This window comes from Heptranchias perlo, chromosome 27 (assembly GCF_035084215.1).
Source record: "Heptranchias perlo isolate sHepPer1 chromosome 27, sHepPer1.hap1, whole genome shotgun sequence".
Taxonomy (NCBI): Eukaryota; Metazoa; Chordata; class Chondrichthyes; order Hexanchiformes; family Hexanchidae; genus Heptranchias; species Heptranchias perlo.
The window spans coordinates 28361343-28377452 of NC_090351.1; the positions used below are offsets into that span (position 1 = coordinate 28361343).

A 16110-nucleotide genomic window follows, 5' to 3' on the forward strand; every position below is an offset into this window, starting at 1 on the left:
CGATCAAGTGACCTGGTCACAGAATGGTGTCAAGCAACGTGTTGTTGCAGCTGCATTCTTTCAGGTGAGTATTCCATTACACTCCTGGCTAGAGCCTTGTAGATGGTGGCTTTGAGGGGTTAGGAGGTGAGCCACTAGTCTTAGAGTACCTATTCTCTGCTCTATGTCTTGTAACCAAGTTGTTGATATGGATGGTCTAATTAAGCTTCTGGTCAGTTTTCCACATTGTTGGGTAGATACCATTGTCTTACTTGCACTGGAATATCTTGGCTAGGGGTGGCTAGTTTTGGTGTGCACGTCTTCAGCATTACATCCAGTAAGTTGTCAGAGCCCATATCCTTTGCTATGTCCAGTCACTTCTTAATGTCAAGTGGAGTGAACCAAATTGGCCGGACACTGGGGACCTTGGAAAGAGGCCGGGTGGGATCATCTACATAGCACTTTTGGCTGAAGATGATCATAAATAATTCAGCCTTGTTACTTGCACTCATACGCTGGACTCCACCATGGTTGAGGATGGGGATGTTCATGGAGCTCCCACCTCTCATTAGTTGCCTGATTGTCCAGCAGCATTCTGGACTGGAATTGATGCAGAGAGCTGGCCCATAAATTGCCAGATTTATTGAATTTAATTTAACAACTTGTATTTGAACTCACAATCTCCGTGTTGATCGTCTAGTACCATAACCATTACACCACCCTACCGTGTGGAATCATAGAGAACGAGGGGCCCTCTCTATACCACTTAATACTTTATGTACCTTGATGATATCCAAACTTAAACTCCTTTCCTTCACACTGCACAGTTTGAGCTTCTGTGATCTTTCCCTATAGTTTATCACTTTTAAATTTGGGATCATTCTGTTTCTCTTCCATGCTGCCTCTCCAATGCATGTGTGTCCCTTTTGAAGTGTGACAATTAAAATCATATACAGTACACAAGTGTGGCCTGACTAGTGCATTATAAGCTTTGGCATAATCTTTTGCCCACACAATAATTTAGAATTTGATTCACTATATCCCCACTTCCAGAACTGAGAATGTTTCCTGCTTTACTTTTTTTTTCTGAATTTCAGTTTTGCTGATTGCAAAATGAACAAGAATTCCAGACAGCAATTTCAGCCGGCTTTATTTTCAGACGGTCATGGTGAAATATGTTGAGTAAAGTTTAACCTTTACCCCATAAAGCTAGTGGTGAGGCAATCTGTGCCTGGCACTCTGTTTGACTTGCTTCCAATCAGAGGGATAGTACCACTGAAGTCGACATGCTCATTTGCTACACAGCAATTTCACCATGGAGGCTGCGGATGTGAGTGCCTCAGCCATGTACTTTCAATACTCAACTTATCTCGTACGATCTAATAAGTAGACTACATAAAACTCTTAACATTTCATGCCAATCACTGTAGCTTAGTAGAAAGTTGCCTACAAAGAAAGTAGCATGATGGCAAACTTCCACAACATTGGAATGAAGGTAGTTTCATGTCTGCTAGTAATTGAACTAAACACTTTTATTTAGTGATGCCTAGGAATACTCCACAATTCACCTACTCACTGACCTCAGTATTACTATGTCTCTAACTCAGACTGGTTACAGATGAATCCTACATCTAATGTGGAAGAAATGTGGTAAATGCTAGCTGATCTTATGAATGCCTCCTGTCAGCGAGTTGCCAGCCCGCTGTCCACAATTTTCTATTGATTAAAATGCATAGACGGAAAATCATGGTCAGTGCCTTCATTGATTTCCTGATAATGCTAACTGGTCGCTGATGATTGCACAGTGTTCAGTTCCATTCGCAACCCCTCAAATAACGAAGCAGTCCGAGCCCGCATGCAGCAAGACCTGGACAACATCCAGGCTTGGGCTCATAAGTGGCAAGTAACAATCGCGCCAGATAAGTGCCAGGCAATGACCATCTCCAACAAGAGAGAGTCTAACCACCTCCCCTTGACATTCAATGGCATTACCATTGCCGAATCCCCCACCATCAACATCCTGGGGGTCACCATTGACCAGAAACTTAACTGGACCAGCCATATAAATACTGTGGCTATGAGAGCAGGTCAGAGGCTGGGTATTCTGCGGCGAGTGACTCACCTCCTGACTCCCCAAAGCCTTTCCACCAGCTACAAGGCACAAGTCAGGAGTGTGATGGAATACTCTCCACTTGCTTGGATGAGTGCAGCTCCAACAACACTCAAGAAGCTCAACACTATCCAAGATAAAGCAGCCCACATGATTGGCACCCCATCCACCACCCTAAACATTCACTCCCTTCACCACCGGTGCACTGTGGCTGCAGTGTGTACCATCCACAGGATGCACTGAAGCAACTCGCCAAGGCTTCTTTGACAGCACCTCCCAAACCCGCAACCTCTACCACCTAGAAGGACAAGAGCAGCAGGCACATGGGAACAACACCACCTGCACGTTCCCCTCCAAGTCACACACCATCCCGACTTGGAAATATATCGCCGTTCCTTCATCGTCGCTGGGTCAAAATCCTGGAACTCCCTAACAGCACTGTGGGAGAACCTTCACCACACGGACTGCAGCGGTTCAAGAAGGTGACTCACCACCACCTTCTCAAGGACAATTAGGGATGGGAGATAAATGCCGGCCTCGCCAGCGACGCCCACATCCCATGAACAAATAAAAAAAAAAGTTCCCTTCTGGTAGTGCCCATTCAAAAATAGGCCCCTAATTAAGAGAAATAAAAAGCTCAATGCCCCAAAAATCTGCAGGACTTCCGCCGCACTCTCTCCAGTATGTTTGGTGGGGCTGAAGTGAATGGCCTACAAATTAGGCCAGGACCAATGATCCGCTGAGTCTTGACCTCTGTGGATAATTTCCACGAGGGCCTGACTGAGACAGAAACTCCGTCCACCTCAAACATGGTCCCTTACATCAGAGGAGGCATGGCTAAGACAGCAGATCCAAAAATGACAGGTGGAAGAAAGAAGACATACCAACCTCCCGGCCGACGGACATGAAGCCCACCCGGAGGCTCAGGTCTGTGATCAGGCCTGGATTCTCAAAGAAAAAGTGGCATATTAGAGGGTGACTTGGCCCCCTTTGTATGTTAAAATCAATCTGATTTAAATGTAATAAAATGTGGTGAGGCGTCCAAAAAAAATTTCCTTCATGCCAGTGGTGCTGGCACAGCTACAAATGGCTGCAAACACCAAATTACCATCCCTCTGCTATGGTGGGCATTCGAGATGTGCCCATAGTGGTGCAGGTGTCCGTCAATGATATTCAAAACAGAGAACCTCCCCCTGACCCCAGATATTTCGGTGGGGTCAGTGGCAGTGATCCTGTTGGCCAATCCAGGGAGTTAAGCTGGGATCAAAGGCCTGCAGATTTTCAGAGAATACTGACAAGGAAAATGAAGCAATAACATTTTACAAAGTTTCAATCTCCTTCGATGACATTTCCCTAGATCATTGTAGGTACTACATCAAAATTGTAGGACACGTTTTCTTGACAACAATTTCCCGCAAGTGAGAGATCACTATCTCAGCAGGCTGTCTTGGGGAGTGTCAAAGAGGAGAATGTTTCTTTTTTCCTGGTGATTACTGTACCCTCAGATTGGCAAGAGACGGGAAGTGGTGTACTACAGGGATTGGTGCTGGGACCACTGTTGTTCACAATTTACATTAACGATTTGCATTTGGGAATCAGAAGTACAATTTCAAAATTTGCGGACGACACCAAATTGGGGGGTATTTAATACAAAATGCAAGAAGACATTAATAAACTTGCAGAATGGGCGTGTAATTGGCAAATGAATTTCAATATAGGTAAGTGTGAGGTGGTGCATTTTGGTAGGAAGAATAAGGCCACATATTGCTTAAATAATAAGAGTCTGAATGGGATAGAGGAGCAAAGGAATCTGGGGGTACAGATACACAACTCACTAAAAGTAGTGACGCAGGTTAATAAGGCCATGAAAAAGCCAAATCAAGCACTGGGATTCATTTCTAGAGGAATAGAATTGAAAAGCAGAGAAGTTTTGCTAAACTTGTATAGAGCCTTGGTTAGACCACACTTGGAGTACTGTGCACTGTTCTGGTCTCCATACTATACAAAGGATATAGAGGCATTGCAGAGAGTCAAAAAAGATTCACAAGGATGATGCCAGAACTGAACGGATATACTTATCAGGAAAGGCTGAACAGGCTGGGGCTCTTTTCTCTAGAAAAGAGAAGGCTGAGGGGTGACCTGATAGAGGTCTTTAAGATTATGAAAGGGTTTGATAGGGTAGACATGGAGAAAATATTTCCACTTGTGGGGAAATCCAAAACTAGAGGTCATAAATATAAAATAGTCACTAATAAATCCAATGGGGAATTTAGGAGTAACTTCTATACCCAAAGAGGGGTAAGAATGTGAAACGTGTTACCACAAGGAGTAGTTGAGGCAAATAGCATAGATACATTTAAGGGGAAGCTGGACAAGCACATGAGGGAGAAAGGAATAGAAGGATATGCTGATGGGATTAGATGAAGTAGGGAGGGAGGAGGCTCGCGTGGAGCACAAACGCCGGCATAGACCTGTTGGGCCGAATGGTCTGTTTCTGTGCTGTGGTTTCGATGTAACGAGATGTAACTCGATGTTTCATCGGTGCAAAAATAATTTCGAAACAGATCACTAAGCCATTTCATTTTAAAGCAAATATCATTTGCATTTCAATCAACTTATTTTAGGCACTTGACTGAACAGTACTGAAATAAGAGGTACTTGAAAGATACGCATTTCTTTCATTTGCTATAGTTCAGCCCAATTTGTGAAGATTTGCCGTATCACACCTCACCATGTAGATTTGAATAACTACACCAAAGTCAGCAAGACGGATGCGTACCTAAGAATTTGGCCAACACCTTCATACAGTGGAAGGATTTAAGCCAAAGGGTTTCTGGTCCCAGACTATTAATTTCACGGTGGTGCCAGCACTTTGATATGACCGGTCTTCAGCTTCTAGTGAGCTTTGTCCACATGTAATTATATATCAATTATAACGCAGAAACATACAAATATGGAAATTCTTCCTCCCTCCTGCAACTTTGAAATACGTGTTATATTCTTTTCCATATCCTGCTTTGTGAGTTGCTGAGTCATTGGGGTTCCAGTACAGACCATTGCATGATTTTACATTTTGATAGCACTGTGACCTATTTGGCCAGAATGTGCTCTATGGTGCGTCAATGTTCTGCATGCTCAGCACGTAGTCACTGTTAAAACAACAACTTTCCTGCTGCTGCAAGCTAATTTTGCAGCAGATTGGCAAATCTTTGGGTTTGAATCCTGTGCCAGCATTTTAGCAACTGTGGCAATTTTTCCTCAAGTGAGCTTGTGGTAGGAATTTTCTATCAGGAAACAAATACATATCCTCAAAATGTTCTAGAAATCTAACAATACACTGCTGATCTGGCTGTGCAACAGGCATTTGAATAGGATTCTTCCAATTTGACAGTGATACATATAAAAAATTATGCACTTAATTTATTTAGCTATAAACAATCAACTACTCTCAACTCAAAAGTTGCTTCATTCAAACTTTCTGATAATTAAAAAAAAATTCAGCATTACATTCCCACTTTGCTATGATATTTGCATTGCATAATTCAAATTATTGGATAATTCCATTTTTTTGGAGTAGGCTATAATTTATACAGGACTGGTGTGTTGCAGAATATTGTTGCCTAAAGTTAAATCAGTGGGGGCCTTTCTGGTTAATTTGCATTTGCGTAGCTATTCAATATGTATATAAATTAATAAACAAAATGTTATTTCTTATTAACAATGATTTTTACAACATCTGTTATATTATTTTAACATTAAGTTTGATTTAAATAATACACAGAAGACTCAGGTCTTCCCTTGCAGGGCTTAAATAAAATTGACCATAGTCATTAATATACAAGAATTACAGCCTCAAACTTTCCAGCAACGCTCCTTATTTGCAGAACAGCTACGTACACTCCTCATAACTATAGTGAGAACAATGTAACTAAGAGAATATTTCTTAAATGCTTTTGGTATATATATATTAAAGAATTATGATCTTGTAATTGTTTACATTCTATCACAGAAATGACACTACAGTCTTGAATGTGTTAAACTGTTGCCAGTGCGCACATTATAAAATGAAACATTCCTTTGGGTAAACCGAACTGAGACCCGCCCTTGCTGATTAAACAGAAAACCACGCTCAAATGTCTGCATCCATTGAGTAATATCTAATTTAATATACTACAGAGAGAAAAACTGGGCTAGGCAATAACCAATTCAGAGCAACCCAACATAAATATTCGGGTACAGCTTAACATGTGTAGAGTCCAGGCAGGCTCAAACAGGGATAATAACCCAGAGTCCAGTGCAAGGTCAGATTAATAAACATCAATTGGACTCTCATCATTGCCCAGTTCACCATGATGTACATGGTTTCTGTGTTAGTGAAGGAACCACAAAAATATGTTTATAATCATGGAAATTAATAGTGTGAGACAACTGTGTTTTTAAAAAGTAAATCACTTCTCTAGCAAAATCTTAAATGAGTTTCACTTTACTTTATTACACTGAACATTTCTTACAGCCCAAGATATTGAGTGGTGCTCATGCAGATGTTAGGCAGTGGTATCTTTCATTCAAATTCTACTTTCTAGTTTTCATCAGAAATTTGCCAAGTATTGCTTTTTGGGGTAAAATGCTGGACAATATATACATATATATTATTTAAATTATACAGGAATTGCAATCCTAAAATGGTTCCTTCAATATTTGGGCTATATTCTAAAGTACTTCTCTCCAGAGTATGGATCTATTTGTGGTTCAAATTAAATTGGCCAATCAGAATGTGTAGCAGCATACACTGCGTCAATTTTGCAGGTCAGAAATGCCCCAGAGATTCTCTCAGTGGCTCAGCAGGTTTACCCAGTGAATAACTGAGTTATACAGATCAGGAAGGGCCCAGGTTCTTGGTTTGTGCTGGGTTGCCAGATTTCAGCTTTAATGATGACAGGGATGCTACAATTGGCCCTGGTACCCATTGGTAAGGGAAGGGATAAGGCTCCCATTCCTTTCTGCTATCCAGGAACTCCTGCTGGAAATGAACATGTAAACATGGGATGAGGACAGGATAAAACAGGATTGGGATTATTACTCCCCTGAACCTTCCCAGGCAAATGGCCTGCTGACATTCATTGTCCAGGCTCACACATGTATAATGGCCACTTGGGGACTGTATCAGAACATGCCTGCTGCCCATGCAATCATATAACAGCAAGGAATCAATGCTTTTAGAAGTGGAGTGATGAAAAAAGGAAATATAATAGCCACTTTAATCATGTTAATAGATTATGATAAGAGATTTTATATATTTAACTTTTTTTTTAGCTTTTTCACAAAATCTGTCAAATGTAGTATGGCCAGATATACATCTGCTTTAATTTTGCATTTAAAACAATTCTCTCAAACGTAGGAATTGTATATATTTGAAAAAATAAATTTCTTTAATGGTAAAATTAGCCACTACGGTCGCCAGATTAATGCACTGTTAATTAATGGTCAACATGGATGTTAAAAATGTGATGCTAACTAATCATAGTGCAGGTTATTCACACTAACCATCAACCGAGGAACAAAATTATTACTAGACTAATATCACTGACCCGTCCATAGTATATCTTTGGGCTGCAATATCTCTCAGATGCATGGAGGCCACATGTAGATGAAGCTTGAAGCTTATTCACTCGACCTATCATTAGATCTCCTGGTGTGGGGTAGCATGCTTGTCGAGAGCAGTTTGTCTGTGCCATTGCACAACCAGCAAATACTGAAAACATAAATAGTAACAGTAAAAAATTTTTAAAACTCTAATAATTAACACTACATTTAAGCTGTTAAGAATCAATGAATAAATAAAAGAGTAAGTAAGTATTTTGTGTAACCCCTATTAGTAGGAAATGGCTTTACATGGATTAAAAAATGAGTGCTATACATGTTCTGCATACTTATAGAAAGAGTTCTGCACACTTAGCTGATATAGTGAGGGTGATTTTAAACCCCAAGAACGGGTGGGTTGGGGGCAGGTGGAAGTTGAAAATAGTTGGTTTTTTGGGTTGCAACCGCAAAACTTTCTGACTTTGCATTCCCAGTGGGAAGCCTGTACTTTTACGCACTGATGTTAAACCCGGAAATAAAGCCGGGTTGCGGTCGCGACCCAAAAAACAAATATTTTCAACTCCCACCCGCCCCCAACCCACCTGTTCTTGGGGTTTAAAATCACCCCCAGTGAATCAGTGCTTTTGTGTCTCACGGCACCATGCCAAAGAGGAATAAGGGGTCCCGCTGCCCTCTGTAGCTTGCCCAAGTGACCATTTTTTAATGGCTCAAGTATTGGAAAGTTGGGGACGTCATAGCCAGACCCAGCCCTGTCCTCAATCTACAGCCACACGCAAACATTTTTCATCAGGAGTCACTGGAATGGGAACTCAGGCTGACCTTTCACCTCTTGAGCCTGGCCATATTGAGTTGAATTATGATGCACTTATTGCCATTGTGACTGTGATCCAATAACTCAGCACTGGCAGGTGATTGAACCTGGCATCTTTTGTTTTGTTCTGTACCATAACACAATGAGCAACAAACTTAACCATTGTTAGCACTTTTGGTTCACTTCTTAAGTGGATTTTCCATTACTTGTCACATTTATTTTTCGAGAGTTTGTTGAATAATTAGCAAACTACTCAGCTATAGCCAACAAACTGCATCTTGAACTAATCAGCTAGATTTTAAGAAATGCAATAAAATGCTAGGAAACAAATGTTTACACTTTCACAATAAACAAGTAGGTTCTTAGCACTTTTGTGTTAACTGACCCAGTGAGTCAGCCATGATCTTATCAAATGGCGGAGCAGGCACGAGGGGCTGAATGGCCTACTCCTGTTCCTATGTTCCTATGAGTGAAAATGTAAGCTGTGTATTGACTTGTGGCCATGAACATAATTACTTTTTACTTCAACCAGGACTGCAGTCACTAGTATTTTACTGGCATATACATTGAAGTTTTAGTGCACTGTACATAATAAAGAAAAGTTTTTTCCCTCCTATTTTGCTAACTATATTTTCCTCCAGAAACATGTAGCATACAGATACAGTTTACATCTGTATTTTATAAGGATTTCACTGTGCTTTGTTTTGCATTAATGAGCTTATACAGACATTTGTGAACATTGAATACTTTAAAACATAATTGGATTTTAAAACTTTACAGCAGTAACTCGGAACCTGACCAAACTAATCATTAGTCAAATGATCAATGTTTTCTTTAGGAACCCTAACTAATTTTCTCTTAAAGCTATAGGCAAGTGGGAGGCCAGGTGACCCAATATGTTTGTGTGCTATGCCATGGGTTGTGAGTTCTAGGTTTAGATTCCAGCCTCAGTAAACACTTAAACTCAAGCTTTTCCTTGGCCATTAGGCGCAGCAAAGTAGAGATGAGATTTTTCTCTCAACGGGAAACAAAGAAAAACTAATCATGGTTCTAACTTGGGTCACACCTCAGCATTCTTCTCAGCTAAAGATGGATAATGGAGGTTGAATCAACCCAGGCTCCCCTAGGGTAGGGCTGAAGGCCAGAAAAACAACACAAAAGTGGCAAAAATAAATAAAATTTTACAGAGTTGAAGGCAATAGTGTTTACAGTTCACTAGAGATACTGGCTATAGTCAACATGGTTCTTGAATTGCCCAATCACATGATTGAAGATTCTAGTCACCCAGAGAAACTTTTGGGAGATCTTACTTCTGTCATCAAGAATGCTGAATGTCAGCCTTCTAGCTTTTGCCTAACTGCCAAGTTTTTCATCTTTGGATCACGTTGATATTGCTCATGTTCAAATTCACATTTGTATTTCTGATCCATAATATCTTCAAACTCAAATATCTCTGCATTGTATGGTTCATATATTGGGTCCTTACTGATATTCATGGCTTCCAATGGGCTTTAAAATGATATACTCCCAGATTACATAGCCTTATAGTCAGGTATGGTGACAAATCGTTATGGACCCGCAATCAAGTTGGAGCTTTAAAGAAGGTAGCCATTGGTGGACTGACATTAAACAAACCATGTTACCATACTTCAACCAATACGGTCTCAGGGTGATAGTCCTTGACCTCACTGGTTGGTGCCACAAGCACAGGATGGAACTGCCCACCTTTGTATTTGCTTATTGTATCAATCCTTCAACAATGACCACTTTTTCAAAAGACAATCACTTCTCAAGAATATCCAATGAATCCAATAATGCTAGCAGTGTTGTTGACTGGTTGCCAAATGTACTTAACTGTCCTTTAGACTTCCCTTTATTAATAGCATTAACAATCATGACACACCTACAAGAAAAGCATACTCAAAATGTATTTACAGCAAAACTATTGATAAGGATTTGTGTGTGACTGCCTCACTCAGTTACTGTTTTAAAACGTGCCCAAACCAGTCAAGAAGTAATATGCATGCGAGGTGTTTCTTTTGGAATGTTTTAAGTCTTAAAATAGGTGCATTATCTAACGTCACTTATAAATTAGCTCCTGAGACTTTTTCATTTTCAAAACGAAGCATAAAAAGGTTATAGAAAAGCAATACAGTGATAGATTAAATCTCAAGGATATATTTAATGACCCATCTATCTTATTTTTAATTTTATGATTTTCAAACTCACCCAGACTCAGGAACAGCTGCAACATCTTCATGTTGGAAGGGAACCACTTAAAATAGAAAACCTACGGGGAAAAAATAAAATATAATGCAGCCTAATATTTCTGAAGAAGCATTCCTGTCATTCTACTGACATTTGATAAGCCATCTTTAATTGTATTAAGTTTTTTTTATATATTCAACCTTTTGTAAATGAAATCGAAATTCAATTGCATCAGAAATCAAGCTAAAGATTAAACGTTTTGAGCCATTACATGGACTTGAGCCTTTACAGATTTTTGTGGCTTTTCAATCTGATAAGATCATGTAACCGAACAATTATCAAAGTCCTTATTTAGTTCTGTAGATTTACCAGGGTGAGCTGACATTAAATCTTAGGGAAATTCTTCTGTTTATGATCCAAATTCATCAGAAACTACTTCACATTAAAATATCTTTACTTCTACATTAAACTCCTCTCTTGCTGTTTGTTCCTACCTGAGTCAGTTCCGTCTTTACCTCTGGACGTGTGAATTTCTCTTTTAACTGACGCCCTCACCTGGGAGTGTTTTAGGTTGAGTGAGTCTGTGGGTGATGAAGGAATGTCTCAGGATCATTCATACACACACCCATTGGCATCAATATCCTCTGTTGCAACACTGCAAACAATTACAAATTCTCACTGATCTTACAGTTCTCACCTAAAATATTAATTAAGTTATATCTTGTGTGTGTTCTTTCAAATTTGTGATAAAAGAATTTAAATTTTTTTAAAGTATTTTTCATTGTAATTCAAATTTCTCTGATGACTTATCATAATTTCTCATAAATACTGTAAAACAATTCCAAAACAATAAAAGTCCAGAAATCTAGCAGTATTCTGCAATAACTTTCATAACTCAGACCCTTGATGAAAAGCTTTCACATAAGAAAGACATTTCACAGAATCCCTATTTTCAGGCTGGTACAAGAGAGATATGATGTGGAGATGTCGGTGATGGACTGGGGTTGACAATTGTAAACAATTTTACAACACCAAGTTATAGTCCAACAAATTTATTTTAAATTCCACAAGCTTTCGGAGGCTTCCTCCTTCCTCAGGTGAATGGTGTGGAAATGAAATTTTCGAATCCTTCGCATTTGAAAATCACAGAACAATGCCTGGTGATTACTGCCCATTGCCAAGGCAATCACAGTGAGCAGACAGAAAGGTGTCACCTAAAAGGCCACCGAATATACAAACCCCCCCAAAAAAAAAGAGAGAGAGAGAAGGAAGACAGTCAATTGACAGTCATTGACTGTCTTCCTTCTCTCTCTCTCTTTTTTTGGGGGGTTTGTATATTCGGTGGTCTTTTAGGTGACACCTTTCTGTCTGCTCACTGTGATTGCCTTGGCAACGGGCAGTAATCACCAGGCATTGTTCTGTGATTTTCAAATGCGAAGGATTCGAAAATTTCATTTCCACACCATTCACCTGAGGAAGGAGGAAGCCTCCGAAAGCTTGTGGAATTTAAAATAAATTTGTTGGACTATAACTTGGTGTTGTAAAATTGTTTACAAGAGAGATAGACATATATTGTTCATAATTGATGAAAGCTGTCAATCAAGAATGGACTGAAGAATAGGCTGTTGACAGCCTGGTGATCACTGTTAGATAGTTCTATTGCCTGGGTTTTGAATCTTCCAACACGTATTCAGCAATACAGATGCATCTATATGCATCTGTTATAACCAGAGATGCAAATTCTAACAAGTGTGCACTTGGCTGGCTTTTGAAACACTGCTTATTTTGATAGTTCAGCAATTAGGAATAACTACAGTATTTCCTCTTGAAGTGGCAACCTTACATATATTAACAAATCATAAGCCTGATGCATCTGTCCCAAGAAGCTGGACCTAATGAGGAATTATAACTATGTAGAAAAAGGGCAGACGAACCCCCAGTCCACTTCAATGCCAACTAGGCAGATTGCATATTCTCTCTGAAAAAGTAGTCTCTGACGAATATTTTAAAATTGATACAATTCTGACATAGTACACATTCCTACAAAATATATATATAGAAATTCTTTCGGCCTCCTGTGCACCCTCCCGCCTCCCTGTAAATATCGGGGCCACTGTTTCCAATGGTTGAGGGGTCTAGAACAAGGGGTCAGGACAGATCTCTAATCTGTCACAATTCCTCTCTCTGTGATAGTAACTGTAGCGATAAGCTGTTTAGACCAAATGATCAACACTGCCATTAAGATATTGTCACTCAGTAATTTCTAACCTACATTCTTCAAGAATAAAATTAGGGCCTATTCTTAATTGTACAGCACTCAATCTGTTACGTTGTAGAGCGTTAGGCTACATTTTGCAAGGTGCCATGCTGCTGGTGAGGCCTCACTTACTGTGCATACTGGGAAATACCAAATTTACCCCATTAAGTTTAGAATCAATATTTTCATAAATGAGTTCATATTCAGAAAAAAAATCTCTTATCTCTAACATTTTGTTAAAACGTTTCATTATTTTTAAGGAGAGTCATGACGATCTATGTACAGATACCCATTTCAGTATGTTTAGGATCTGTTGTTGACTACATCTGTGAATATGATTTACTCAGAGCTTTCTGACCAGCCTGTCTAGACAATCTCCCCGGATGTGCTCATATTGAATAATGCTTTGCTCATAAAAAAAACAAACCACCGCCCTGCTATTACAGCTCAATAAGCCAACCTTACAGGTGTTACAACTTGTCTGGGGAAAGTTACTGGAAAGGTCTGAAGGCACGATTGAGTATATTCTGTAATCTGATACTCTGACTTTTAGAAAGACTGCATTCATGCATCACAACATATCAGTTTATAACTCCAGTAAATGGAGAAAAGAAAATTGTGGGGGAAGGGTACACAACTCAGGTCTTTAAAATACTATAAATTGTGTACATGATAGCAAAGTTTTTGACTTAGACTGTGAGCACAGAGGGAAAGAATTACATAGAAATTATAAAATGGAAACAGTGCGTTCGACCCAGCCTGTCCAGGCTGGTGTTTATCCTCTACATGAGCAATAGTCCTAGTCCCATGCACCACCTCTGTTCCCATTTTCCTTTTTCCCCCTTTCCTTTAAACACCTATCTAATCTATTCTTAAATGCTGACATGGCATCTGCTTCAATCACTAACTCCAGTAGTCCATTTCACAACCTAAGAACACCTCTGTGGAAAAAAAACAGGTACTCATGCTCTTTATCCTAAATCTCTTACATTTAATCTTTTATCTACGTCCCCTTGTTCTAAACCCCTCAACCACTGGAAGCAATGGCCCCGATATTTACAGGGAGGTGGGGAGGGTGTGGGGGAGGCCGAAAAGGGCTAAAGAACCCGAACTTAACAGCAGGACAACAACAACAACAACTTGCATTGATATAGCGCCTTTAACGTAGGCAAACGTCCCAAGGCGCTTCACAGGAGCGTTGTCAAATAAAATTTGACACCAAGCCACAGAAGGAGGTATTAGGACAGGTGACCAAAGAGGTAGGTTTTAAGGAGCGTCTTAAAGGAGGAGAGAGAGGTAGAGAGGCGGAGAGATTTAGGGAGGGAATTCCAGAGCTTAGGGCCTAGGCAGCTGAAGGCATGACCGCCAATGGTGGCGTGATTAAAATCAGGGATGAGCAAGAGGCAAAAATTGGAGGAGCGCAGAGATCTCAAAGGGTTGTAGAGCTGGAGGAGGTTACAGTGATAGGGAGGGGCAATGGAGGGATTTGAAAACAAGGATGAGAATTTTAAAATCTAGGCATTCCCAGATCGGGAGCCAACGTAGGTCAGCGAGAACAGGGGTGATGGGAGAATGGGACTTGGTGCAAGTTAGGATGCGGGCAACAGAGTTTTGGATGAGCTCAAGTTTATGGAGGGTAGAAGATGGGAGGTCAGCCAGGAGAGCATTGGAATAGTCAAGTCTGGAGGGAACAAAGACATGAATGAGGGTTTCAACAGACCTAATTAACATTTTTTAGATGTGTTTCCTGCCCGGAAGCTGGCTGAATGGACAGCCTGGCCGGCAGCTGGGAGGAACAACCAGACTCTTGGGCACAGTCCCTGGCAAGCGGGAGGGGGGAGAGAGGCCACGATCGGGGGCAGGGAGAGAGGCCATGATCGGGAGGGGGGAGAGAGGCTGCGATCGAGTGGGGGGAGAGAGGCTGCGATCGGGAAGGGGGGGACAGGCCACGATCGGGAGGGGGGAGAGAGACCGCGATCGAGTGGGGGGAGAGAGGCTGCGATCGGGAAGGGGGGGCGAGGCCGTGATCGGGAGCAGGGAGAGAGACCGCGATCGAGTGGGGGGAGAGAGGCCATGATCAGGAGGGGGGAGAGAAGCCACAACCAGGAGGGGGGAGAGAGGCCACAATCGGGAGGGGAGAAGAGAGGCCGCGATCGGAAGCGGGGAGAGAGGTTAGCAATCGGGAGGCCTGTGGGGGGGATGGAAGGCTGGTGATCGGGGTTGGGGGAGGCTGAAAGTTTCTTTGAGGGGCCTGGGGAGAGCACTTCTGATCTTCCTGGCCCACAAGGGGTGCTGAAAAAAGCATTTATCTTGTGGAGCTGGCAGCTCCCGCCTCCCTTTCACTGCTGGGTTTCCTGACCCCTGGGAAACCCTTGCAGCAACAGTCAATTTTAAAACGGGCTCCCTCTCGCACTGTGGGAGCCCATTTTAAATATGATAACGAAGTGAACCGCCTCTCCGGGGCAGGACACTCGGACGGCCCGATATCCGCCGCCGTAAAAAAGGCGGTGGGCGCATGCATGGCGTGTTGGGGACGCATTCCCCATATTTCACTATTTAACCCCCCCCCCTCCAACTGACTCTCTCTCGCCGGTCGCTGGGGTGGGTTAATATCGAGGCCAGAACGTTTCTATCTACATGGGCAGCAGGCACATGGGAACGTCATCACCTCCAAGTTCCCTTCTAAGTCACACAACCATCTTGATACATTGCCATTCCTTTTGATACATTGCCATTCCTTCATCGTCACTGGGTCAAACTTCTGGAACTCCTTATCTAACTGCATTAAGCACCTTCAACATACGGACTGCAGCTGGTTCAAGAAGAAGGCCCACCACCATCTTCTCAGGCCAACTAAAGATGGGCAATAAATGCCAGCCATGCCAGCAATGCCCACATCCCAAGAATGAATTTTAAAAAAACATTCCCAGTGTGCTCGTTTGTGACACAAAGAGAAAAAGGCATTTAATAAATTTGATTAGTGTGGGATAAAGCATTCCTAAGTTAACATGTTGTTAAACATTAAAATCTCTTGCACCCAACTGCAATTAGCACGGACAAATACTAAGGCTTGACTGTATTTTTTTTTAAAAAGGTATGAACTTTGCTGACTCAACTGGAGTATTAAACTCGCAAAGAGGTGTT

The 16110-nt window shown here is 41.3% G+C and overlaps 1 protein-coding gene across 1 annotated transcript in view; it reads right to left on the minus strand.

Annotated features, from left to right (window-relative positions):
• Positions 1–16110, minus strand: part of LOC137344494 (laminin subunit beta-3-like) — a 71227-nt gene that overhangs the window by 35551 nt on the left and 19566 nt on the right. The window contains exons 2-4 of the mRNA XM_068007525.1: positions 11204–11290; positions 10731–10791; positions 7678–7841 (exon numbers count right to left, since the gene is read on the minus strand). Coding sequence (XP_067863626.1) covers positions 7678–7841; positions 10731–10761 — 195 coding nt within the window. The 5' untranslated portion in view covers positions 10762–10791; positions 11204–11290. The remainder of the gene's footprint in view (positions 1–7677; positions 7842–10730; positions 10792–11203; positions 11291–16110) is intronic.